Source organism: Pelodiscus sinensis, chromosome 3, assembly GCF_052426305.1.
Source record: "Pelodiscus sinensis isolate ZL-2025 chromosome 3, ASM5242630v1, whole genome shotgun sequence".
In the NCBI taxonomy this organism is placed as follows: domain Eukaryota; kingdom Metazoa; phylum Chordata; order Testudines; family Trionychidae; genus Pelodiscus; species Pelodiscus sinensis.
Window position 1 is genome coordinate 101156165 of NC_143054.1, and position 27885 is coordinate 101184049.

At 43.6% G+C, this 27885-nt stretch overlaps 1 protein-coding gene across 1 annotated transcript; it reads left to right on the forward strand.

The window, feature by feature from the left end:
• The first annotated feature begins 13375 nt into the window (after positions 1 to 13375).
• On the forward strand, positions 13376 to 27760 carry ABRACL (ABRA C-terminal like). Its single transcript, XM_006112705.5, has 3 exons — positions 13376 to 13673; positions 24205 to 24276; positions 27214 to 27760. The coding sequence occupies exons 2-3, from the start codon at positions 24216 to 24218 to the stop codon at positions 27396 to 27398; spliced, it is 246 nt and encodes an 81-aa protein (XP_006112767.2). The 5' UTR covers positions 13376 to 13673; positions 24205 to 24215; the 3' UTR covers positions 27399 to 27760.
• Positions 27761 to 27885: the final 125 nt, after the last annotated feature.

Genomic DNA, 27885 nt, shown 5'->3' on the forward strand with positions numbered 1-27885 from the left:
GGCGGGGCTATAAAAGTTTCGGCCCCGCCCCCTTCTCTTTGCCCAGCGCAGCCGCCGCCGTTTACGAAGCCCCAGAGAGGGGCGGGGAGGCTGCGGAGCAAAACAGGCCCCTCCCTCCCGGCCCGGATGTGAGGCCTTCGCTGGGCCGGAGTCGGCGGGGAGGGGCGCCCGGCAGCGCCCCCTGCTGGCGTGGCGGGCGGGCGGCAGCCTGGTGCCGGGCTCCCCCGCCCTTGCGGCTGCTCCCCGGCGTGGTGCCTCCCGCGCTGGGTGGTGCGGCTTTAGGCACCTGAGTTACAGGTGCCCGCCCGGCCGCCCCGGCTTGTATGGAGCGATCCCTGGACGGAGCCGCCTCCCGTATTGGTGTCAGAGACGTGCCCCAGGAGTCAGGGCGGGCGGGGCTAGATCGCACCGCTGCAGCCCTAAGCGCGGGGACGAGGGATCACCGTGGGTGCTGGAACAGGGGGTGCCCGGCCATCTAGTGGTCTCCCTTCTCTGGGGCTGGCAGGTTGAATGGCTCTCAGCCCCCGCCCTGCACACCTTGTTCCAGCTTCCTGTTACTGATTAAACCCCATGGTCCCATTGCAACCAGGGTGCCTGCCAGCTCTTTAAATAGCTCCCTGCTGGCTTTTGGTGTAGCAATCCAGCTCTTGCCGGAGCTGCACATCAAAGTGCACCGGATTTCACCTCTGATTAAACCTTATGTTGGGTGAATTCAGCCTGAAGAGCGCTTGCCTGTTAATCAAAACTAACCACAAAACTTTAACAAAAAAAAAGATCAAAGTCAGAAAATCATCATGGGATGAACAAATCTAGGGACCATTGACAGAAGGAAGGAGGTGCAGCATTCTTTTCCTGTCCCACCTCCTTAGCAGCCTACAGACAAAATATTCATCTATAAAACACAATTTTCTTAGAAAAGGAGTACAGTATTGGACAACTTAATGGGAAACTAGAAATGCATTTGTCCACTGATGCCAAATATAGCAAGTATGTTATAATGTTTTATTCGTTTAAAGGAGTTGTCAGTTAAAATCTTGCATGCTCTCAAGTACCTTCCCATAGCTCTGAAGAGGTAAATGAATGTGGGTTTTAAAAAGCTGATTGTACATGCTGAGGCTTACTTCTGAAAATATAATTGACATATACTAAAAAGGTTATTTATAATTAACTTGCTAAATTCCTTTTGCATACATAAAGCATGGAACAGATTTTGTCAAATGCACCTGTCTGCTATAACTCCTCAGGGCTATAGAAACTTTCATTGTCCTTACAGACCAAGTGAGCTAAGACTAGAGATGAGCAGGAAAGATTTGGAAAAATTCCAGTAACTCTGAATGAAGAGCTGGACTTTTGCTACTACTGATCCTTCCAAAAAGAAGAAACAGTAAGTGGCGGAAATTTTTCACTCCCAGATGCAAAAGCATTGTGATCATGCTATCAAGTTTTCTGGATCAAAGGAGCCCTTTTCTTAATTTTCAAAAAATCCTGGACTCTTGTCAGAAGCATTTGTGTAAAATAAAAGTGTTTAAAATCCAGTCACTTTTCAGATATTTGCAGTCCTTACATGTGTAAAATTCTTCATATATCCTTTATGTATTATCCTACATAATTTCTTTCCATCTTTACTATTTACATCCTTCAGATCTTTGTAAATCCCATCTTTTTCATCCTCCTGTCTTCATGATCACTTTACTAAATTATATCCACTTACCACTTAATTTTTCCTCATATGTAACTGTTTATCAAAGGGAAAATCAATAGAGCTGTATGCATAGACTTATTGGGGAAGATCTTGCATTCCTGACATACAAACATCAAGATACTCAATGGCTGTTTATAAATGGCCACTGTATTTTAAAATATTCTAGCATCCAAAACCCTAAGTAATTAAAGCCCTAATCTTACAACTCTGAAGCACATGTACATCAATATGATCAATTTTAAGTACATCACTATGATCACTGAAGTTAATGAGAATACTGACAAACTTAGGCAGATATAAGAAGTAGTCCCATGGCACCAGATGGTGCATCTACACAGCATTATTTTGGAATAACTGACATTTTTCCAAAATAACATAGTCCACGTCGACACAAGTAGTTATTTCAACATAATGTCGAAATAACGTCAAGCTGAAGGACTTCTTACGCCAACTCCTGTTACCCTCCTTTTATGAGACATAAGGGAAGTTGGAGGAAGAGTTCTCTACCTCGGACTCCCCGCTGCGTAGACAGTGCCAAAAGCCGAAATAAGCTATTTCAACTTAAGTTACACAATTGATGTAGCTCAAATTGCATAGCTTATTCTGGCTTTAGCTCTGCTCTGTAGACATGTCCTTAGAGACTTAGAGAGAGAGAGAATCATGAGCTTTCATAGGCAAAACCCAATTCTTCAGAGGAGATGATCTTGAGTGGAGGCATGATAAGAAAGGGAACATATTATATAAACCTCTATTTTCCTCTCACAACACAGAAAGAAAGATCTGCTGGTGGGTCTACATAGAGGGGGCCTTGGAAGTGACTGTAGCTAAAGGTATCCTACAGAGAACTGAGAGATGAGAAAGGGGAAGCCCTGGGTAAGGGTATTTCAGTTACATTGGAGGAACTTTGTGTGGATGGGCAAGAAAGCAGAGCTTGCTGAAAGACTGGGTGACCATCTGTTTCCTTTTCAAACCCAAGGGCTGGAGATTCTGGCAGAGAAAAGACAGAGCTCCCTGTAGTTTGTGGTAAGACTCGCAAAAAGTCTAAAACCAGAGTAGCCAAAGAACAGGCCAGATACTCTTTGTAGCTCAGAAACTTTTGTTGCTTAAGTTTGGTCCTTGGACCACTATCAGGATAGGTTGGTTTTCTTGGAATACAACTAGAAAGAAGATCCACAAGAAGTTTGTTTATTTTGTTGAATTTTTGTGGACAGAATTACCCTGGAAATGGTGGAGCTCATTTTAGGCTGAGAGCCATCTTTATTTGAATGGGATACTGAGGCAACAGCTACCTTGACACATGACCAGATAAGAGGTCTACAATATTACAGTATTGTATAGTTTTCAATCAACTGTAGGTTTGTTGTGATGTGCAGCCTTTGTACTGTTAGTGCTACAGATTTCTACAGATAGATATCCAAATACATTAACCTAATTAGATACATTTGTCATGTAATCAAATTTATTCAGAGTGGCAAGGCCATGCTTTTCCAAATGAGACATTGTAAAAAGGAGCCAGGATGCCCTAAAAACAAAAGGTCTAGAATTTAGACTTTATTTTCCTTTCTGTTTTATAACAGGGTTTTGATGGAAGTGGAATTGTTTTGTTTCCTCATATCCAACCTGCTGGAAGAACAGTCATTGTATGAATTTCAGCTCCCAGGAATGAAGCATATATGTTTCTTCAGCCAAGGCCAGCCTTAAGGAAAATGGCATCCTCAGCAAAATTGTTTTTTGTAGCCTGTGGATTTAAGTATGTAGTAGCATTAGTGAAAGTTTCAGAAATAAATCAGTAATCTCAATACCTGTAGTTTTCATAAATGTACTAAAAAAATTGACACAAATTTGATTCAGTTTTATTAAAATAATAAAGTGTCAAACTAAAACTAAACACTAAACTAATGAATAAGAACAAATAACAAGTGTTATTCATTAAGATTCAGAAAGCAGCCCTACATGCCTTTGCTGCTGCAAACTGTGACAATCCTTGCGACTGGAGAGATTGTGAGCCACAGCATTTTCCACATACGGGGTGGAACTGGATTCTCAGCAGATTAAGGGACAAGGCACATCCTTGGGGCACAGGAAGGAAGCTACTCAGTCCTTTGCTCCCTTGGATGCAGGGCCTGCTAGTCTCTCTTGCCCCTTGCAAAGAGAATTGTCATTATCAGTGCTTCTTGGCCAAGCTCTTCTTTTAAGAGCTATATGGGAATGGATTATTTTAGATTAAAATATGAGGCACAGAAGGAAGGCTGCTATTTTTGAATGGCATCAGATTGTGAAATGAAAAAGTGGGTGAAAAATCGGAATGTGTCACACTCATTTGCCCTTCAGTGTGTACTTCCTCCACAGTTTGAGCTGCTCTGCAGAAGCCCTGGCAGCTCCCTTGCTGCAGCTGCACTTGTCCCTTTTGCCTGGCCTGCAGCTCAAGGTGAGTTCCATGCTAACAGATGGGGGCTGCATTTTGCCTAAGCCCATGGCCCTTCTGAAGCCCTCAGGCCACTCTGGACTCATCAGGGGTGCCATTATAGATTTTTTTTTGGGGGGGGGGAGAAGGAAGAGGAGGAGGCAGCTTTAACTGTGATTCCAGAGGATACTTAGGCACCTGAAATCAATAGGATATTTTTTTTGCAAATAACTTAGAAATTAGCTCTTAGATTTCACAAATGCACAAATCCTGACATTTCTATCAGTAATAATTAAATTATTTACAAAAAAAGCAAGAAAAATGCTTCTTGAGAACTTGTTAGAGTTAAAAATTAAGTGATACAAACTTCTGAACTGGGTGTGTTACAAATTGATGATTGACTGAAAAGTCAACAAATTATGTCTGGTGTTAGGATATTTATTGTGTATACCGTGACATGAGATATTGACAGTTAGTGTTTTTTTCTGCTTTGTTGTAATCACATTGGTACAAGGATGAGAGTCACAAGGTGAATGAAGTAATATTTTCAATTGGACCAAATATGGTTGGTTAAAGAGACAATCTTTGGAACTCCAGAGAGCTCTTCTCCAGCTCTGTGGAGTTCAAAAGGGCTAATGTCTCACCAACTAAAGCTGTTCCAAAACTTTTTTAACAAAAAGGTATTACCTCACCTACCTTGTCTCTCGGTTTGTATTTTAACAGCTGTAAATCTTGAACTCTTTGAATCTTAACTTCTGTTATCATTAAAATATTATTAGCCCCCCCATCATTTCCCACAACTGTGAAAATTATAAAAAGACAAAAAGCTTAAAACATATATTACACAAAGTTATAAAAAATAAGTGTATTCTACCAAGCCTATTTATAAGCTAGAGCAGTAGGGATGAAGCACTGTAGAAGGGGTGCGGGAAAATGAGACAAAGCCTATATTCCTACTGAGTTCCCTCTCAGTTTAAGGGCCTTATTGAAACTGCAAGTCACAACGATCACACATTATCCTCTGATTCTCACACTAGGAAGCCCAGTGACTTCCAGAGCACAAAAAGGGTTTGCAGGTGGGGCAAAGAAAATTTCCTTATTCTTAATCTTGATGTAAGAACAACATTGTACCCAACAATAGCTTTGACAAGGTCCTCTGCCTTGAGAAATTTCAGCATACCGATAAGTACAACTTGTAGTAAAAACATGAAGAAAACCTAAGGGTGTGGATAGCCAGGCAGACACCTTCCACTGTGACCCATTTCCCTTTCCTGTAAGTAGGGGACACATGGCAGAGCTGATTTCAGTAACACTCACTTATCTCTTCTGCACTCACCCCACCTGCATCACATTGGGGAAGTACAGCAGCATTTCCCTCCCCACCCTTCCTCTGGCCACACACACACACACACCCCTCCCCAGCTGGTAGCCCAGCACTCCCAGTCAGTTCCCCAATGGGAAAGCAACTGTTCCTTCCTCCCTTACCTAACCTCTCCCTGCACAGCTAAAACAGCAGTCTTCCCTCCTCCCTACTATTCCAGTCTCAGCTATTTGGTGCACATGCTACTTGTTTCTCTCTCTCCTCTCCTGACCCCAGGGTGCCTCCAGCAAGCAGGAGAGGGAGGGGGAGAGAGCTGGGCAGGCAGACCCTAACAGAAAATTGGGTGGAGGTAATGTGAGCCAGTGTAGTGCATGCCCCCCATGTGTCACCTCTCTGCAGGGAAGGGATGGGATGGGAACACAAATGTGTGCATAGTGCACTAGTCCTGCCGGCAGAGCCAGGGGAAAGCCCTTTCCTGGACAAGTGGGGCTCTTAGAGGGGAAGGGGAAAAAAGGGCTGTGTGTGGACCCAGACCTACTCCACACTAACACACACCCAGATAGCAGGGCAGCTCTAAACCCCAGCCTGTGCGTGCGCATGCACCCACCCACTCCCACACACTCACTCACTCCTTCAGTCCCCACCAAACTCAGCCACCCAGAGCCTCTTTCAGCACAGCCTGCCCTGCCCACTCCTCACATGGCTTCTACATAGGGTTGCCAGATAGTTTCAACAAAAATGCCAGATACACTTGGCATTACATCACAATCTACATTACATCTTATTTAGAAAATATCGGACAGTTATATTTTCTCAATTTGTTTCCCAAACAGAAAGCTCAAATACTGGACTGTCCAGTTCAAAATGGGACACCTGGCAACTCTACTTCTACAGGGAGCCCTCCATCCCAGGGAGAATGGGGAGGGCCCCCCGAGGTACCCACCTTGCTGCTGCTCCCGCAAGACCAGAGGAGTTACCTGAGACAAGTAAGTGCCTCTATCTTTCCTGACCTTGGCTGAGCTGGCTGCTGTGTTCCTCTCCTGCTCAGCTGACTGGCCCTGGGTAAGGTCACATGGGACTATTATATGTGCTCCCATCAGCACACCATCCTAGGAAGCAGCCCTTGTCAGCCATGTCTAAGGCGGCCAGTACCTTCAGTAACAAACGAGTGGAATGGAATCTGTATTTGTCGTGGTGAGGTAGTCTGCTTGCAATTGTGATGGAAAAGATGAACAGCAGTCATTATGGAGAGAGAGAACATCTTCCCCACAAAAGATTTGTAAACGTACCAGTTAGAAATCCAGTGGAAGGATCCATTACTATTGAAGCTTACTAATTTACTTGCCTAAAGAATCATTGGTTAACCAGTGGAATGGGTGGAAAGTGTAGACAGTTCAACCTAAGTATTAACACCTCCATTTCCTCTTTTACCATTGGATGAGAAAAGGAGGAGGAGTTTGTCATCAGGACAGGCTCACTGATGGGGTGGAGGCAAAGTGAACAGTGACGGCAACAGCGGTGGCCACCAGAGCCCTATGCCCTTTAAACTGCAACCCGAGCACAGGGTGGCGCAGTCTGGGCAGCGCTGTGGGCTAGGGGGATGCAGTGCTGAAGGCTGGCTGCCTGGCCCTGCCCCTTCCACTTGAGGCCCCGCACCTTCTGGCGCATGGTGCAGGCCTCGTCTGCCCACGTTGCCCTGGAGCCCAGCGAGGCTGTTAGCCCTGCTTCATCACGATAAAACACAGAGGCTCAGAGAGATATGTTTGAATTGGATGATGCAGTAGTGTGACTGTTATGACAGCAATTATAACACAGTTGTGGAATCAAAGCTCAATTCTGGAGCGGGTCAGCATCGTAACTTCAGTGGGAGTCATGGGTATCTGGCATTTCTCCGTGCGCTGAACAGTAACCAACTTCAATAAATGCAGTGACAGAAATCGTCCTATGTCTCCTTCCACTGATAGGTCTGCTGGATGGCTATGAAGCATGGTCCCATGGACAGTAGCTGGGCTTGACATTTTGTGACAAAAAATGAAATGTAATGATTTTTCCCATAACAAGGTTTCACATGTTAAACAAACCAATCTTGATGATCATCCAGCCATAGTTCTGTTGTACTTCAATAACATTTCCTTCAGACAAAGATTTGAGGCACTTCTGTCATGAGTCATAATTAATGCTTGAACACTAAAAAGGCAATTTATGCAAAAACAATAAATACCAATATTAAATTCAGAGCAGAGTTTGAAGTTAAATAGCAACATTAATGTAAGTGTCTTCATTATTACCAGTACTTGACAACTGTATGCAGAGCCAGCCTGTCAATTTTCTGAAAAACATACAAGTGATATATAGGTGGAGGAGGCACTTTTCTAACCATCCTCTTCCTTAAAACACCCTTGTGCAACACTTATTACAATTACTTATTACAATTGGCACCCTGAACACTAGCATTTCCTGAACAACATATAGAATCTTAGAAACCTAGGGTTAGAAGAGACCTCAGGAGATCTTTAGTCTTGGTCCAGAACTCTAAAAATGTCTTTAGCTTGGGTCCAGTTTTGTCTTTGTTCCCTAGGTGTTTCCACAGTCTTCTTAGGTAGGAAGTCAGTGAAGAACCAAGATTATGTGACACCTCTGACTTTTATAGCTTTTGCAAAAGGCAGGAACCCTTTGTTTCAAAGCTTGGTTTCCATGCCAGTCAATAGAAAAATATTGACATCCAAAATGGAATCCAGCACCAGATGAAGTGTATCCACAGCAATTACATCAGGGGCGGGCAATACTTTTTGGTGGGGGGCCACTCCAAGACTTTGGAAAGTGGTCAAGGGCCGCACTTTTCTGTGGAGGGGGCGCAGGGTCAAGGATGGAGGCTGGGTACAAAAGGGCACATGGGGTAAGAGGCTGGGTGCAAGAGATGGTGTGAGGTCTGAGTGGGAGTTTGGGTGAAGGACATAGGTCAGGGGAATTCGGGTGCATGGTCTGGGAGGGTGTTTGGGTGCAGGAGAGGATTCTGGCCTGGAGAAGGGGTGTGGGAGGAGATCCAGGGTCTGGGATGGAATTTTGACCAGAGGCCACAAACAGAGGTTTGGATGGTGACCTGGGGGAAGGAGTTGAGGGGCAGGAGTGCCAGAGGCAGGCTCTGGCTGGAAGGCGCTTACCTAAGTGTCACCTAGCCAGCAACCCCAATGCAGGCTGAGCTCCCTGCCTGCCACAGCCCCAGATCACTTAGAGCTGCAGGCTTATTCCCTCTATATGGCTCTCAGCTCCAGGAGGGGGAAGAGGCTTGTGTTGCTCCCATTCTCCAGGCCAATCTCTCAGCTCCTATTTGCTGGTTGTTTCCTGTCATGGCTCCTTCCCCACTCTGGCATGATAAATGCAGAAGTGGGGGCCAGCAAGTGTACCCCAAAGCCTTATCTACCAGGCTTTGGTATCAAACTCCCCCCAAAATCTTAAAAACCTAGATCTTGGGAATAAAACTTCCGCTGCCACCACCCAAATGTTGATAAAGAAACCAGGGGAAAGATCATTTGGGAAATCTTACCCCTAAAATAAAAATCAGGGCACACAATTAACCACTGCCAGGTTAATAAAAGAAAAGAAAGAACTTTTATTATTACAACAATATTCCTGTTGCAAACATAATGACTAGATAGGGAGGTAACAAAATATACTCATGGAGAAACTCCATGGGCCTAGAACTTAGTTACAAAGAAAAGCCAAAACATCTTTTAAACAGTGCCAGATCTCAGATCCCATACCCAATCCATAAAACAATAGAACCTAACGAAACTACCTAAACTTTACCCTACTTACAGAAAATGAAGAATGGTGTCTTGGAGAGAGAGAGACATGCTTGTCCCTCTCTGTAGCTGCAGAGAGCTCTCTCAGAGACAAAAGGGAGAAAAAAAAAACCCAAATTCCTTTGTCCCAGTTTGAAAAGTCCCACCTACATTCCTATTGGTCACTCCATCTGGCTAGGTGTAGTTAACCCCTTAATCCCCAGGCTGCTGGCTAACCCTCATAATCATGACATTTCCAATCAACAGATGCTGAGAGACTGGTTGGGATTAATTCCTATTGGCTGATTGTTTCTGGCCAATAGGAGCTGAGGATTGGGTTGAGGATCCGAGAGATTACACAAAGCCTCCCTTTCCCTTCAGAGCAGAGTGCTGCCAGAAACCCATGGCAGCTGTGTGTCTGAGGGTGCTGGCAGGGTGGTTTGCGGGCCTGGTAGCTTTGCAGGCTGGATCCGTCCCCCAAACCGCATTTTGCCCAGCCCTGCATTACATAGAGGCTGTCTGTTGCATCCTCAAAAAGGCTCCCCAGGTAGGAGATTAACTTCTTCTAAGACCTATTGTTTTCCTAATGATCCATTTCCCACCCACTGTCTAGAATAAAAACATATTATTTAGTAGACACTACCCAGGTGTAAACACATATGAAATACCGATACAAAGTTAATATTCCTAACTTCAGATACAAAAATGATACATGCATACAAAGAAAATAATCATATTCAGCAAGTGACCTTTCCAATGACATTTTACATGATTTATCTTGCATAAAATACTTCAGAACTATGTTATAATCTCACTGTGAAGCATATGGGGTGCAGTGCCACACATATAATGAGATGTGGATATGGGCAAGGGTAGGGCTGCACTGAAACAACTTTCTAAAGAGAAAACAACTGTATAAAATAATCCTGCAAACATACAAGTAACTGTGTATATGGGTAATCCCATGCAACTCAGCGGGATTACCCATGTAAATGTCTGCAGAAGACAGGGTCCAAGATGGTGGACAGTAGCTAGTAGCTAGCTTTTCTATTTCTGCTTTTTCTGTTTTCCTGAGGTTGGTCAGCCATAATAGCCAAGACATCCAGTAAATGCCTGTGAAAGATCTTCAGAATTAGTTGGAAAGAGTTTCTTTCAACATCAGAAATTGTAAGGAGAGGAAATCTTAAAGCATCAGTAAGAAGTCAATGGACCTATTTAGGACACATTTTAAGAATGCCATAGCAAGTGATAATAGGTTGCCAGTGCTCTCGCTAATTATTTCCATCCATGAGTGAAATAAATTTTATATGCACTGAGGCATGTGTGGATATGCATCACCAACAGAAACACATGCTGGCAACTATGAGTGCTCTGGGTAGCACCTGAATTAGGGATGTAAAGGACTAGTCAACTAGTCACTCCCCTCCTCCCCCGCTGTCTCTATCAAATAGAGGCACGGGGAGGGGGGAATGAGGGTACTTCAAAGTGACAGCATCATGCAGAACCTGGGGTCAGCTGAGGAGTCCCCAGCTGATCCCAGACTCCATGCAGCACTGCCACTTTGAAATGCCATATGGAGGCTGGGATCCCATTTGACCCTGGGCTCCTTGTGGCATTTCAAAGTGCAGAAATGCTCCAATGGGGCTCTTCTACATTTCAAAGTAGGAATGCAGAAGTGCCTATCGACTAGTAAATTAATCAATATTTAAGATCTTTAACCTGAATCTCTCCTGGGTGGCTGCCCAAGCATACAGCTTACAGAAAACGCTGGTCACCACCTGAAAAAAGACAAAGTAGGTGACCTACAGTAACATTATGCAGCACAACACAGAAAGAAGCCAAATCCATCAATAAGACAATCAGAAGCCTTACAGATACTATAGGACTAAAATAAATGGTGGAAATTGTTGGTTGTCCTATGAACCAGCAGGTGCAGGAGCATAAAGAAAGAAGAAGATGACCTTCTGGAACTAGTATAAAGCCAGAGTAATTGGCTTTTGTGCCAATTTCCTGCACAGTATAAGAGTGGGAGAAAATCCAACCCTCAACCTATGGTCAGGCTATTGGGTTGCAGTCCAGGCTAAGTAGCAGTGACAGAGAAGCAATCATATGACATTTTAAAAGCTCATATGACATTTCTATTTCAAGGTGCTGCTGCATCTTCAGAATATTCTTGATCTGATTTTTCTGATGAAAAATCTTGTATAAATCCTATTTTACTGACAGATTGGCATGGCTCAACAAACAAATTTATTCCTCTATTTCCAACTGCAGTAGTGTCTAGATTTTTGCTTGCCTTATCACATCCCTGAGACATCACTGATTTGCTGCCAGTCTGTTTCCCAGATCTGCCACAAGTAATGCTTTTGTTCTCGGTGGAAATGATGCTCTACTGTCCCATTAAGTTAGAGACCTAGGTTAGGGATGTGGAAGGTTCTCTGTTACTTGAAACCTTGAAAGCAAGTCTGGTCATCTGTTTAAAAGATGTTACAGCTCTAACAGAATTATGAGCTTTCTGCAGAAATTGTTAGGTGAGATTTTTAGATGATGACATTGGTGCCTACTGGCCCTAAAATCTATGAATTACACCCATTTTTCATATCTAGTGGAACTGAGAGGTAAGCAGAGGCACTGATGACCACCTGTGACATTTGGTCAAAATGCAATATTTTTTATGTTGTAGGACTACACACAAAACAAATCTTTATTTTTCCAAGTACTGTATATGAAGGCAAAGGAAAAAGTTATGTTTTCTATAGCACCCTATAGTAAAGAGAGGAAATCTTGCATTGTATCCTTTTTCCTTTTCCTGCAGATTGCTTAAGTTAACTGTACATTCTTTGGGGGTATTGCCTTGGGTTCTTATGTCTGTAAAGCACAGCACAGTTTGGTGTGGTATATAAATGATAATATTATGTTTTGTTCAGGCTTATCTATCAGCTGATATTATTTTCCTGATTGGTTCTAGTAAATATTTGCCTCTCCTGTTACAAAAATACTAGATGGTGACTTAATAAAAATATCAACATAAAAATCCCTACAGAATTGGAGATCTTAGAGGCTCTAGTTATATTATCCTGGAGTAGATGTTTCTGATATCCTTTTCAATAGCTGAGTTAATTCACCTAGCAGCCTCAAGTGTTCTGTGGGTCCCTAAGATGATGCAAGTGTAGTGGTGAGGTAAAGGAAATCTTGCACCAAAGCAACATAGAAAAATATATTATAGAATGAATGCAGCTCAAGAAAGGGGAAAAAGATTTAAGTCATCCTATCTCTTTTGTGCCACATTGTAAGGGCTGCAAGAAGGGTGGGGCAAGTGGGTTGCTAGTCCTGGGCATATCATAATTAAGAGCACAAAGATGCAATAAGAAAAAATAATAAGCTGCAAAAGTGAAGAGTGAGACACGTGCTAACCTAAGGAAAGGGGGCACATAATTACAGGCAACCCCCGACTGATGACCACCTGACTTACGACCCCTCTGCATTTACAACCTTTTTTTCATGCAGGATAGCTCCTAAAACCCCGCAATTTACGTCCGCAGCTTGCATTTATGACAGTGTACAATACATACTCTGCGCATCATCCCAAAAACAGGAATTGCATAAGGTCAGTCAGACTCTCCAGTTAGCAGCCGCTGCTTGAACTGCGTGTGCATCTCCATCACATCGGTCTTCGCTTTTTCGTTATTTTCGTGCATTATTTGAACTATTTAGTGTCATTTTCATCCATTTCTGTCATCAGTTTTGGCATTTGTAGGGTATGAAATGGGTTTCCAGGAACGGAAACACCATTTATAACATTGTGCCTATGGGAAATAAGGGTTTGACTTATGATGGTTTTCCAGGAACCAATTAGGTCGTAAATGTGGGGGTCACCCATAATATTTTGCCCTGGGTGCAAAAATACCTAGTTATGGCACTGCAGGTTGTTTTCTGGCCCTCACCTCCACTTGCTTTTGTATCTGCTGCAGGTCTTGAAAGTCTGATGATGTTAAATAGGCATGGGGATGAATGATTTAATTTGTCCTGCAAGTGCCTCACCTGGCCTCCTGGCAGCACTGTGCTTAAACCTCCCAGAAGTCACGTTCAGAGAGATTGTGTGTGTGTTGGGGGGGAATTTGCAACAGGCAACACAAAGATCGGGGGGAGAGGCTGGTGGGGGAAGGGAAGCTTTAGCCCCTGCATGAACTCTTGCGCTGGGGCTGCACAAAGGCAGACGCTAAGTTGAATTCACCCACGCCCCTCCCGCGCCACCACTCTCCCCGCACCATCCTCATAGGCGTCTCTCCATTCGTGTGGGCGGCACTTTCTCCCGGCACTTGAAATATACTTGTTGCAGCGCCTTGTCTCTGCCGCCCTCCCCCCCCAGCCACCACTTCCTCCTGCATTCGGCATTTCGGGCTGCTCTAAGGGGGCTCTCTTCTGATTCCGGCAAGAAAAGCCGCCGGGCGGGCAGTTAGCGGGGTGAGTACCTGCCGGGCTCCCGGAGCCGCGGGGGGCAGCAAGCCGGGGAGGAGGGGAAGGGACTGACTGCACGTGGTCGTTGACTGGCCGCAAAGCAGCAGCAGCAGCAAGGGAACTGGGCGCCCGCCCGCGGGGCAGGGGCTGAGAGAGGCGGGCTGGGGTCTCTGCTCCCCCGGGGTTGGGCGGGAGGAGCCCGCGCGGCAGTAAAAGGCGCCGGGGCTGGACCCTGCGGGATCCATGCGACACGCCACTGCACAAGGTGGGTGCGGGGTGGCCCCACCCTAGGGAAGTGCCTGGCTCCCGCTCAGTCGAAGCGCCTGGGAGGCCAAATGCCTCTGCCCTCCCGCCCCGGCCAGTGGCAGGCCCCGGGAGGGCTGGAGGAGAGGGACTGCGGGGCAGATCCAGTCCACAGCGTTGGCTCTTTCCAGAAGAGAGCAAAGGAGTGTCTCCCGCGCGCTGGGCGCTCCGGGGCTCTACCTTAGGCTCCGCTGTGCATTGGGTTCTCAAACCATCCCCCCTCCCCCCGCCCCAGGGCCTGGCACAAGCTCCTTTGTTGCATGTTATTGCGTGTCTGGGACATGCTGCTTTGCTGGGCAGGAGACAAGCGCGGTTTGTTGTTAATTATGCATAGAGGGACTATGGAGTAGAGAGGGATGGAGGCAACAGGAAGGAAAAGCGCACGGGATGAAGCGCGGCTAGAGGCTATCAAAACTTGATGTACCGTGACCCTGTGCTACTCCAGGAGAGGCCCCATGACCAAATAGGGTGTGTAAGATCAGGAAGGAAGTTAGTCATGCCCCACATACAGATCTTTTATTTACTGTGCACTAAGTTACTACAAAGGAATGTGCTTAAACACACACAGGGTCCAAATGCAGGGGTTTGTTTAAAACTAAATTGACAAATTTGCAAAACGATCAGAGTTCTCTTCCTCTGACCTCCCAAGTCTCACTCAGTTGAAGTGAAGCAAAATGCAGGACAATGTAGCACTTTAAAGACTAACAAGATGGTTTATTAGATGATGAGCTTTCGTGGGCCAGACCCACTTATTTGATCTGAGGAAGTGGGTCTGGCCCACGAAAGCTCATCATCTAATAAACCATCTTGTTAGTCTTTAAAGTGCTACATTGTCTTGCATTTTGCTTCAACTACCCCAGACTAACACGGCTACATTTCTATCACTATTCAGTTGAAGTGAGTTTGTAGCAATTGTTTGAAGCGTCTCTTTTGAGGAAGAGCTTTTTCTTCTTGTGTTTCAATAAGCCATTAACAACATTACCTGAAATCTCTCCCTATGCAAGTTGTCAGATCTGAACAGCTTTGGGTGCAAAGGTCAGCAGACAGGCTGGTCAGCAAAAAAGAAATAGTTGTATTGCATTCTCATGCATTACGCCTTCTTTGAAAAGTTTGCTCAAAAGGATAGCCTCTTGAAATGGACATCTTATACTCTAACCCTGTAACAGACTCTTCTAGCAGAGTCCCTTGCTCTGATGTAGAGTCATGGGCTGTCAGTAATGTGGGCAAGGGAAGGCAGAGCCTTCCCAAAATTGCCTGCACAACTGACCACCTAAGGCGGGAGCTGCTACCAGGAAAGGCTGAGGCTGCGGTTCAGCAGCCTGGCTTCAGCCGCCAAGGAAGGCAGCCTGGTTTTTTCCACCTGCCGCTGCCTGGAAGCCCACTTGGAGGCATCGGGCCACTGTGCAGCAGCCTGGCTTTCCCCACCCAGTACAGCATGGGAGCCCAGCTTTCCCTGACTGCTGGCAAGGCATTGGGCTGCTGTGCAGCAGCTTGACTTTCCCCGGCCACCAAAGAGAACCAGCCTGGGGCCACAGCATGGCAGCTGCAGCTCTATACAGGCCTGGAAAGATCAGGCTGGGAGTAGGCATGTCCTAGGCAGAAGGGGCGGGGTTGGGGCATGCCTTCCCCATCTGGCCTTTCACCTGATGCCCGTGTGTAGAGTTCTGTTGACTTCACCAGTATACAGTGAGGAAATGTGGGTCATGCTAGCAAATCTTCATGTGTCATTGGGACTCTGGAATTATGGTAGGTCTGTGCCACTATAGTTAAGGTTGCATCATTATTTCTGTTTAAAGACAGAGTTTTCTAAGTCCTTTGTAACTGAATGTATTGTTTGATTCCTTTGAAATTTAGTATGCCTCAAGAAGGTTAATGAGCCAAATTTGTAGAGCCCTGCAAGGATACAAAGTTTTACATCCACATCTGTATCCCCAAAAATGAGCTATCTGTGGATGCGGATACTAGGGATGTAAGCGAGTAGTCAAGTTGAGTACTTGACTACTCACTTACTCTCCTCTCCCCACCCCCACTGTTTCCTGACCCTCCCCCCTACTGCCTCATACAGAACCAATGTTGGGGGGAGCTGACATAAAAGCCAGTTCTCCCCAGCACTGTCTCCATGGTGTTACCTCTATTAGAGGTGGGGTGGAGGGGAAGAGGGAGGAGGCTGGAAGCAGCCCCTGCCTGTGGCCAGCCCTGGCTGCCACAAATGGGCTGCTGAACTGAGCAGTCCCAGCGTGTGCTGGCCCTGGACCACTGTGGCTCTGCATTTTAAATGTAGTTAGAGCATGGTAGCTCTTACTACAACTACATTTAAAATGCAGAGCCACAGTGGTCCCAGACTGGCACAAGCTGGGACTGCTTGGTCTCAGCTTGCGCCGGGTCCAGCAGGCCCTGTTTGTGGTGGCTAGCCTGGGCTGGTGTGGACAGGCTCTGGGAGCTGCCCCCGCTGCAGCTCTGCAGAGCGGCTTCTCTTATTGACTAAGCATGTAGTCAATACAAGTTGTATCAACTACACAAGTAGCCAAGTAACTGCTTCTTAATATCCTTAGTGGATACCTGAAGATAAAAAGCCAATAACAGCAAATTTGCAGGGTTCTAGATACAAAATTTGTATCTGCATCCACATCCATGTCTGCAAAAACGAGCTGTGGATATCTGCATCTACATTTGCGGATGCAGATAATAATCATGGATATGAAGCAGGTGTCCATGGACTTTCAGAGTTCTACAAATTTGGGATCATTTGAGCCATGGGTCCCAAAGATATAGACCTTGAAATAAATAGCAATGTTTCAAAATGTTTCGTGTGTGTGTGTGTGTGTGTGTGTGTGTGTGTGTGTGTGTGTGTGTTTTGTTTGATTGCTTTCACAGTGCTAGGAAACAAATTGTTGATACAATGTGGATCAAGGTGGTCTCAGTAAATCTTTGGGGATCTACACTGAGAATGTTATTTCATTTAATTTTTTTACAGTAGAACTGCACCAATAAGAAAAATAATTGGACCGTTTTCCTTACCTGCTATTGTTTATGCTTTAAAGCTTGAGGGGCTCAAAAAGCTGATTAACCAATCAGATTTTATGGAAATTTGGTGCCCCTCAGGTGGCACTAATGGGTAGCATTAGTGATGCAAATGTAGGGTCATTTGACTGAGGTTTCTTAGTTACAAGTCCTACACCTCCTCAAAAACCCAGTTTCCTTCTGCTGCCTTGTACTGCTAACCTGAGAGCTATTAATGACTGGATGAATCACACACCTCATTGAGATTGATGGTGGTGAACTCACCATTTAATTAATATAACTAGCATTAATTAATGATAAGCCCCACCTAAGACAAAAGGAGTCTTGCACTGAATGGCTACTGCATTTGTCAGTCATGGGTAACAATTTTATTTGGTGTGGGGAAAATATAATGAGTATTTTTGGGGGGGAGGAAATGAGAAGAAAGGAGTGGTATAGAGGGGAGAATTGGGCTGTGTCTAGACTGGCCAGTTTTTCAGGAAAATCAGCCACTTTTCTGGAAAAACTTGCCAGCAGTCTACACTGGCCACTTGAATTTCCGCAAAAGCACTGACGATCTCATGTAAGATTTTCAGTGTTCTTGCAGAAATACTATGCTGCTCCCGTTTGGGAAAAAGTCCTTTTGCGCAAAACTTTTGCGCGAAAGGGCCAGTGTAGACAGCTCAGATTTGTTTTCCGCAAAAAAGCCCCAATCGCAAAAATGGCGATCGGGGCTTTTCTGCGGAAAAGCACATCTAGATTGGCACGGACGCTTTTCCGCAAAAAGTGCTTTTGTGGAAAAGCGTCCGTGACAATCTAGACACTCTGTTCCGAAAATGCTTTTAATGGAAAACTTTTCCATTAAAAGCATTTCCGGAAAATCATGTCAGTCTAGACGTAGCCTTGGAGAAATATTGGGAGAATGGGTTGGGACTGCAGCAAAAGGAGTGGGCTTAGAGGAATGTGTGGTAAGAGAGGTAAGGGAGTCCTGGCCAATGTTTCCTCTAATCTTTTCCATCCATGTGTGAATTTTTTTCCATCTGTGTGTGGAATAGATTTTTGTGTGCACGAAGGCATGTGTGAATGTGAAACGCAAATAGCAACACAGATCCCAGCCTGGCTGTGTGCGCTCTGGTAATCAGCTGGATGGGATCTGTATTTTTCCTGAATGGCCGCACAAGCCCACAGCTTACAGGGAACACTCCAGTTCTGGCTGTGCGCCCCATCCCTGCAGCTCTGCCAATGCATCCCAATTCCCCTGTACCTTACAGCTTGCCACTGTACCCAACCTTCCTGTACCCCACAGCTCTGCCAGTGCACCCCAAAGTTTCTGCTCCCCCTAGCTCTGCCAGTGCATCCCAATTCACTATACCCCATAGTTTGACCAGTGCACCTCAACCCTTCACCGCTCCACCAATTTAGTTGACTATAAGTTCCTTGGGACAGGGACTTCACTGTTGTTTTAGTGCTGTGGTAGTGCCACTATAATTGAGGTTGCATCATGATTTTTGTTTAACAGGTGACCTTTCTAAGTCCTCTTAAAAACTGACCCAATCATTTGTGATTCTTTGAAATTTGGTGCCTGAACAGGGTGCAAGGTAGATTAGTGACTCAAATTTGGAGTCATTTAAGCTATTGGTTGCAAAGATATAAGCCCTGAAAAAATAGCTATTTTTCAGAAAAGTTTCCAGATGAGGTTTCTTTGCTCAGAACTAGAGGTCAAATTATTGGTGTGATGCAGGTCAAAAATATTTCAGTATGTTGAGTTTTACCCAAGGCAAGTCTGGGTAAAATTTTACCCAATGCAGTGTCTGATCCTTCAGATATGTGTGCTCTTCATAATGTAATGCAGGTATGGGGAACTTTTTTTGGGTCACGGGCCACTGACGTACAGAAAAATCAGTCAGGGGCTTTAGATCTGCAATTGTGTGTCCAGGGAGATTGAAGTGTTCCCCTGCAGGTTTTTGTATGTTGCCATTCCTAATATCTGATTTGTGTCCATTGATTCTTTTACGCAGGGACTGTCCAGTTTGGCCGATGTATACAGCAGTGGGGCATTGTTGGCACATATTACATTGGTTCATTCTCCTGCACATCCACTAACATAATATATGCCATCATGTGCCAACAATGCCCCACTGCTGTATACATCGGCCAAACTGGACAGTCCCTGCATAAAAGAATCAATGGACACAAATCAGATATTAGGAATGGCAACATACAAAAACCTGCAGGGGAACACTTCAGTCTCCCTGGACACACAATTGCAGATCTAAAGGTAGCCATCCTGCAGCAAAAAAACTTCAGGACCAGACTTCAAAGAGAAACTGCTGAGCTACAGTTCATCTTCCAGTTTGACACAATCAACTCAGGATTAAACAAAGACTGTGAATGGCTAGCTAACTACAAAAGCAGCTTCTCCTCTCTTGGAATTCACACCTCCAGATCAGCTACTAGAAGTGGGCCTCATCCTCCCTGATTGGATCCAATCCTTCCTGATTGGATCCACCTGGTCATCTCTAGCCTGATTCTGTCCTGCATATTTATACCTGCCTCTGGAAATTTCCACTACATGCATCTGATGAAGTGGGTTTTGCCCATGAAAGCTTATGCTCCAACATTTCGGTTAGTATAAGGTGCCACAGGACTCTTTGCTGCTTCTGTTGGAAAAGGTTCTCTCAGACCTATAACTATCAGTATTTTGGAACAGAAACCCCACCAGTGATTTCTCTCACATTCCACTGTTCATCCATTCAACCAGGAACACCATTCCATTGTAACTTAGTTGTCCTTCACTTGGTAGCAGGTTGTCCTCTTGCAGAATACTGAGTTGTGCAAATCACATACATTTATGGGGCTAGCAGAATAAAGGCATGGATATTAACAGGCATACCAGGGCAATGCATAGAGGTTAACTTTGCATTGGCAATCTTTACTGTGCATTTCCTTGTTTACAGAAGTTTGTTTGCCAATTGAGCCTTGTGCCAGAGGAGGACCTGTTACTAAGCAACCTTAACTCTGAATTAACATACATTTATGCCAGTAATAAAGCCTGACCATGTAAGTCCAATCCTGATTCTACTAAAGTTAATGGAAAGTTTAGTGGGTTCAGGCTTTTAACTTAACGTATCATTATACTGAAGTATCTGTACCATCAGACACTTTAGACATATTTTAGGTCGTAAGAAGTACATTAATAAAACCTTATCCTTCTATGCTATGGCATTTTTCATTAGTAGATCTCAAAGCCTTATATTAAGTATGTGTCGTTATCCCATTTTACAAATGGGGACACTAAGGCACAGAGTGGCAATGATAACATATTTCTAGGTATACCAGCAAAATAATACAACACTCTTCTGCTAGGCAAATTTCCAGGATGCAAACTTGAAGGTTTGTTTTCCTGATAACTGGTGAAAATCATGTAGGAGGTCACAAACAGTACTAGTATAACTAATGTTAGAGTTAACATTTGTTTTGATATTTGGCATGGAAGATTTGTTCCGAAGTAAAGTGATATCTAATATCTAAGTACTGCTTCAAATAATAATTTTGTATCCATTCTTCCAATCATGCATACCTTAACAATCTCTTTTGACTTTTAGTGGAAATTTTGCAAAAAGGAGTAGTTCATGCTCAGACTCCAAGATGTTCTTTCCTAAACTGATGGTGGGGGGGACTTTAATTAATTTTATTTTCAAATATAAGTCAATGATGCTACTCCTATATATTAGACTGTAAGCTACTTGGGACATGTTGTCTTCTATGTATCATATAATGCAAAGGTCTTTGCCATCCCTTTAAATTTAAACAAAAAAGGAACACCAAATTTGAAGGATTAATTTGCTCCACTAGCTAATATAATTAGAATTTCAATATCGTGTTGCCATTTAATTTTAAACACGTTTTGAAGAGGTGGCAGCACTGCAGCATCTGCTGTTAGGATATTGTTCAGTACTTGACAACATCCACTTGCATGTTCATGATCAATCATATTATCATGCTTTAGGGAAGAAATGTAGATTGGATGAGGTTGTGTGTGCCAAATCCCCTTAACCCATGCACATGTGAGGTCTTCCTGTAAAGCCACATAGGTGGTGGAGCTGGCTTTTTAAATTAACTTTAACACAGTAAGAAGGAGGTGTATAACACTGGAAAAACTAGCCTCCCATGTTTATTATTTCAATGCCTCCATGACAAACTTGCTCACTTTAGATAAACAGCGATTATAAACAGTGATTATTTTTTTTTTTTTAGATCCCAAGTTTGCAGACTGAATCTTGTATCTGAAAGTCAAATTTTGTCCTTTGCTCTGTCATGTGTAGTAAAGGATCTGAAAGTGGGACCAAGCTAAAGATTCTTTTGATGAATGAGTGCAGGAGAGAAGAACCCAGCCCACACTTCCATAGTCAAATTTGTTTTGCTGGGCTAACAGGCAATTAAAAGTAGCAAACTTATTGTTGTCATGTCAAAAGAGATCAGTCCTCACTTTTAGTACACACAAGGAACAAATATGTTAAATAATAACAATAAAAAAATGATTCTGACCATTACTGCCCTCTCGCTGTTCTATAAGACCCAGTCAAAAGTGCTAAGTATTAGGGATGTTAAAATGTGTTTATTTGTGTAAATGTGTAACTGCTAAAAATTTCAGCAGTTCCACGTTTACACGTTGGGGAAAATGGGGGAGGTAGGAGCCAGTGTTTGCGGGGAGCCAGCTTTGAAGCCAGCTCCCCACAGCACTGGCTCCCGTTCCCCATTCCCCTTCCCCAAACTGTTGCCTCTGTATCAGAGGCAGCAGCACGGGGGGCAGGAGCAGATGGCTCCATGGGAGGCAGGGTTCACGGGGAGCTTAAAAGCCAGCTCCCCAAGTGCACCTTCTTGCATCTCCCCACGATTCAGAGGCTGCAGTGCGGGCTGAGTGGGCATGTGTAATCATGAGGGTTAACTGATGAGCCCAGGCTCATGGGTTAATTGTCTAGTCAAATACACGTTCACATCCCTACTAAGTATTTCCCATAAAAGTTCTGGGATTTTAGAATATAAAGTACTTCTGTGCCATTATTGGCAGAGAGGCAGTGATCCCTATCCATCTTTCAAGAATTGATGATGGGGACTAATTTAACTACTCAAGAGAGAGCTCTTGGAGTCATTTTGGATAGTTCTTTTGAAAACATCCACTCAATGTGCAGCGGCACTCAAAAAAGCAAATAGAATGTTAAGAATCATTATAAAAAAGGGATAGAGAATAAAACAGAAAATATGTTATTGCCTCTATATAAAACCATGGTGCGCCCACATCTTGAATACAGATGTGGTCGCCTCATCTTAAAAAAAAATATATTGGCGTTAGAAAAGGTTCAGAAAAGGGCAACAAAAATGATTAGGGGTTTGGAATGGGTTCCATATGAAAAGAGGTTAAAAAGACAGGGACTTTTCAGCTTAGAAAAGAGGAGAATAAGGGGGGATAGGACAGAAGTCTATAAAATCATGACTGGTATGGAAAAAGTGAATCAGGAAAAGTTATTTACTTATTCTCACAGTATAAGAACTAGGGGTCACCAAATTAAATTAATAGGCAGCAGGTTTAAAACAAACACAAGGAAGTTTTTCTTCACTCAGCGCATAGTCAACCTGTGGAACTCCTTGCCAGAAGATGTGGTAAAGTCTAGGACTTTAGCAGGGTTCAAGGAAGAGTTAGATAGATTCATGGAGGTTAGCCAATCAATGGCTATTAGCCAGAATGGGTAGGAATGGTGTTCCTAGCCTCTCTTTCTCTGGAGGTGGGTAACAGAGGAGGATTGCGTGAGGATTACCTGTTGTGTTCCTTTCCTCTGGGGCATTGGGTATTGGCTACTGTCAGCAGACAGGATACTGGGCTGGATGTATTGTTGGTCTGACTCAGTATGGTGTTCTTATGTTCTTAATTGGTTATGACCATTGGACTCATTCAAGGAGTCAGATTCTAATGAGAGGTGCAGTTTTGCATCTCAAAATAACTCTCGTTGAACTTGACCACTCAGGTTTCCTTGTACTTGTTGATGTACAGCACACTGCACTGCATTAATTTCTCATGGTGACTGGCTAGAAAATGCTAGGTCCCTGAAGAAATGATGTTATTTTAGTAGGTGGTTAGCATCAAGTAATGTATCAGCGTGGTAAAAATTCGTACTGCCACTGCCTTTAAATGAGGCGCAAGAGACCCTGAAAACTTGTACATATTGTAAATCCCATGACATTTTTCAAAAACACAAGATTATTAACCCTAGTATTTTGCCCAAATAATCATTTGGGTAATTATGGTCTTTTTACCAATAAATTATTCTTCACTTCCCGCCCTCGACTATTATACTTGTATAGCATTGATTATTGCCATATTTCACAGCACAGGAAGTTGCATTTGTGGGCCAAGATTTTTATAATACATACACAAGGGGCAAATTCTGTGTTTTAATAGTTCTTTGGGATCACTGTGAATGAAAGTAAATATTGGTATAATTGTGTACAATAGGGCATTTGTCTAAAATTTCCTAGCACTACTAAAATCAATTCATTTTCCTGGCTATAGTGCTGGTGGGAGTCCAGGGGTAGATAAAATACCAGTGATTATTGGCCTTTTAGCCCCTCAATGTTGAATAAACCTTCTCGGAAAAGGATAGGTGAGTTTGGACCAGATCTTCAATTCAAGTAAATTGGCTTAACTCTACTGACTTCCGTGGAACAAGACTAATTTATACCACTTGAGGATCTAGTGCTTGAAACACAAATGGCTGCCTGCAACCTTTTCTAGAGTGCTCTGAAGGTTGCTCCTGCCAGTGAAGTTGCACTAGATATAGTAATTGTGGGGTATTTTAGGGGAAGATTCTCTTCTATGGCAGACACAGCAGTTAAGTTTTTGCCATGCATTTCACATTTAAAATGTCATGCTAATAATGTAGTTCTTTTTATCGGCGTCTAGGTTTTGAGCCTAAAGAGTGCTTTTGTGTCACATTTTCAAGCTTTCCTCTGAAACCATGAGGGCTAGAAACCTACTCTTTTTCATACTGAAACCTCTTCTTGCTTCCAAGATATGGGACTTTGAGTGAAAAATCAAATATTGTGAGACTCATAGCAAAAGTATGAGAGTTGACAACACTGGAGTAATATAAACAAGGATCAGATCAGATGAGTTAAAAGAAATTGCAGGTATTAGTCTTAAGACCTTATATCTATCTAAATGTACATTTATTTGTAGAACGTGGAACAATGAATGTGGAACATGAAATTAACCTCTTAGTTGAGGAGATTCGCCGTCTGGGGACTAAAAGTAAGTATTGTAATTTCACTGATGACACAATTCTAGCCTTTAATGAAAGTAAATACTGGTACCATTGTCAACTTGTGAACCAACTCATCAACCAAGCAGGCTTACACCCCAGTTCTGCAAAAACATAATATATATGTTTAATTTTGACGTCAGTGGCACTGCCCACATTGCATAATGGGGACTACTCTGAGAGCATGAAGATAAATACATGTATAAATCAATACAGGTTGAGGGCCTCGGAATGAAGTTCTGGCTCCATTAAAATCAATGGCAAAATTCCCACTGACTTCAGGATTTTGCTCTTGGTCATTAGCTGGATGGGAGTCCTCCAGTGTCAACCCAGATTTTATACAAAGTAGCACTCATTCCTTTTAAAGTCTATACTAAAATAATGATCCAGCATGATACTGTAATAGCATACAGAGTACACTTAAAGTTTGCAGAAATTACCAAGATGGGAGAAGTTGCAATTGCTTTGGTGAATAGGATTACAATTCAAATTGTGTCTGGTCAAACTGGGGAAATGGTCTGTTGGAGTGATATGTGACTAGTCGAGTATCAGAGGCAGTAAGGCAGCAGGAACTGATGCTGGAGGAGCTGACTTAAAAGCTGGTTCCCCCCAGCACTTTCTCCATGGTGATGCCTGTCTACCTCTCATGGGCCCAGGCTCACCATGGGCAGAGGCTGCTCTGCATCCCGCAGAGCAGCCTCTGTTTGCGGCGGCTAGGGCTGGCTGCAAACAGAAGTTGATCTGGCAGCAGCCCCAGTTCATAGCCAGCCCTGGCTGCCGTGGACCGAGGCTGCTCCAGCAGCCTGGGTTCGTGGCTAGCCCTGGCTACTGTGAACAGAGGATGCTCCAGTAGCAGTCTCTGTTCATGGCCAGCTCCAACTGCTGCAAACAGAGGCTTCTCCAGTAACAGCCCATGAACAGGGGCTGCTGCTGGAGCAGCCTCTGTCCACGGAGGGTCCCAGCTCCCCGCTGGGACCTCCCATGGACAATGGCTGCTGAAGCTGGCACGAGCCATGACTGAGCAAGCATGGCTCAGACCCAGCTTGCGCCGGGTCCAGGAGCTACCCCTGCTGCCGCTCTGCAGTTTTAATGTAGTAAGAGCTGGATGGGCAGGCAGCCTCCCCACTCAGCTCTCATTACATTTAAACTGCAGAGCCGCAGTGGGATGTAACTCCCGGAGGCTTCCTCCTTTATTGACTAAACTTGTAGTCGAGTACTTCATTTAGGAAGGAACAATCAGTTTCACACACACAAAATGAGAAGACTGCCAAGGAAGAAGTACTATGGAAAGGGTTCTTGAGGTCATAGTGTGGATCCCAAGCTACATGCGAGTTAACACTGTAGGAAAAAAAAGAAAACATTCTGTGATATTTTAGCAAAAGTGTTGTAAGTAAGATGAGAAGTAATTCTTCCTTCTACTCTGCACTGGTTAGACTTCAACTGGAGTGGTGCATCCAGTTATGAGCACCACATTTTAGGAAAGATGTGGACAAATTGGAGAAAGTCTAGAGAAGAGCAACAGCAATGATTAAAGGTCTAGAAAATCTTATGAGAGAAGACTGAAAAAATTGGGTTTATTCAGTCTAGAGAAGAGAAGACTGAGAGGGGGATATTATAATAGTTTTCAAGTATAGAAAAGGTTGTCACAAGGAGGAAGAAGAAAAATTGAACTTGTTAATCTCTGAGACTAGGACAAGAAGCAATGGACTTAAATTGCAGCCAGGACAGTTTAGGTTGAACATTAGGGAAAACTTCCTAATGGTCGGGGTGGGCAAGCACTGGAATAAATTGCCTAAGGAGGTTGTGGAATCTTTGTCATTGGAGATTTTTAAGAGCAACTTAGACAAACACCTGTCAGGAATGGTCTAGATAATGCTACCATGAGAACTGGGGACTGGACTAGATAACCTCTCAGTCTCTTGCAGTCTTATGATTCTATGGTGCTATTGTAGGTGGTTGCTCAACATCTTTGAAAATCAGTTCCAAATTCCACTGCAACATATCACGTCCAACATTCTTAGAACTCTACATTTTTTTGGAAAAGTGTCTATAATGATAAAATAAGAAATGTATGCAAATGGGAACTGGTTCACTAATTTGTTATTCCAGCTTGATTAAATGTAACTCTGTTTATTTCTATTTATTTTAATAAAAATCCTCTTAATTAAATTTTATTCATTACATAACTTTATCTGCTTGTTAGAGAGAATATAGATTAAGTGATTGTTTTTAAATTAATTTACTCAGCACAACCCTAAGGGAGCAATTTTTGTGAGGCAAGGAGGGACACGTTAGCTTTCCAATTTGGACTTGAAATATTAACCAGCATAAGAAATGTTTTTAAAACAAATCAATTTCTACAGCTCCTTTAATAATTTCTTATAGTGCTTTTCATCCAGAGATCTCCATTTTTAACAAAGAACTGCAAGTATAGGTTGAACCTGCCTGGTCCAGCACTCTTGGAACCTGACTGGTCCCAGATGCTAGACCAGGGAGTCATTTCTGGCCCCCCTGTTGCCAGCCCCACCCTGCTCTGCTGTTCCTGGCTCCAGCTGGGTTGCCCTAGCTTCCTGCTCCACCTCTAATCTCCCACAGCTGGGTAGCACTCCAGGCTCCTGCCCCCCTCTCTCTCGCATCATGCTGGGCTCCCGGACCCCTCTACTTCCTGCAGCAAGCTGGGACTGTCTGATCCTAGAACATCTGAGGCCCTTCCAGACCTCGGATGTTGCTGGACCAGAGAGTTCTGGTTTATAGAAGTGCAACCTGTATTAGAGTTGTGAAGGGTCACACAAAAGATCATTGATTGAACTGGAAAAACAACCCAGGTCTCCTGTAGTGTGTTGATTGTATTTTGTATTGACCTCTCTAAATACTCTTCCAGCTGAAGGACAATCTACATGTGTTGTAACACTCTATCTCTGATTTAGATGCTGATGGAAAGTTGAGTGTGAAGTTTGGTGTGCTCTTTGCTGATGAAAAATGTGCCAACCTCTTTGAAGCTCTGGTGGGCACTCTTAAGGCTGCAAAACGAAGGAAGATTGTTACTTACTCAGGGGAGTTACTTTTACAAGGTGTTCATGACAATGTTGATATTTTGTTACTGCGGGACTAATGCAGTTTGCACTTCTCCTATACATTAATTAATTTGTTTCAGGTGAACAATATGCAGACATTTCAGATCAAGGCAAATCATTCTAGTGTATTTTGATGTATTTTTCTATAACTTTATAGTAAAAACAAGACTTATTTTGGAAAATATTTCTTTGTGTATTCCTTCTGTAAACATTATTGTGAATGTGTGTCTTTTACCTTACAATCAATCTATCTTTTTAACTCAGGTAAAGCATTTAAAATGTATTTCTCACTTATTGTCACCATGACAGAAGAGATAGGACTGCTAACTTACTTGTATTTACCAACCAAAATCTGCTGTGAAAGTATAAAATAAGTCATACATAAATTTATATAATTGTTGTTGTTGTTTTCTTTCATTTGTAGAAAGCAAATATAGTTTCTCTAAGTAACAAGGCTACATGCTTTCACTGAAAGTGAATGGAAATAGTTTTGCAATGTAATGCCATCTTTTCATTCCAAATTCC

What these genes read in the sequence shown, in the direction of transcription:
- ABRACL (XM_006112705.5), top strand. Translation starts at nt 24,216, where the DNA reads ATGAATGTGGAACATGAAATTAACCTCTTAGTTGAGGAGATTCGCCGT. An exon ending in TCGCCGTCTGGGGACTAAAA is followed by an intron (nt 24,277 to 27,213) that starts GTAAGTATTGTA and finishes TCTCTGATTTAG; the next exon opens with ATGCTGATGGAAAGTTGAGT.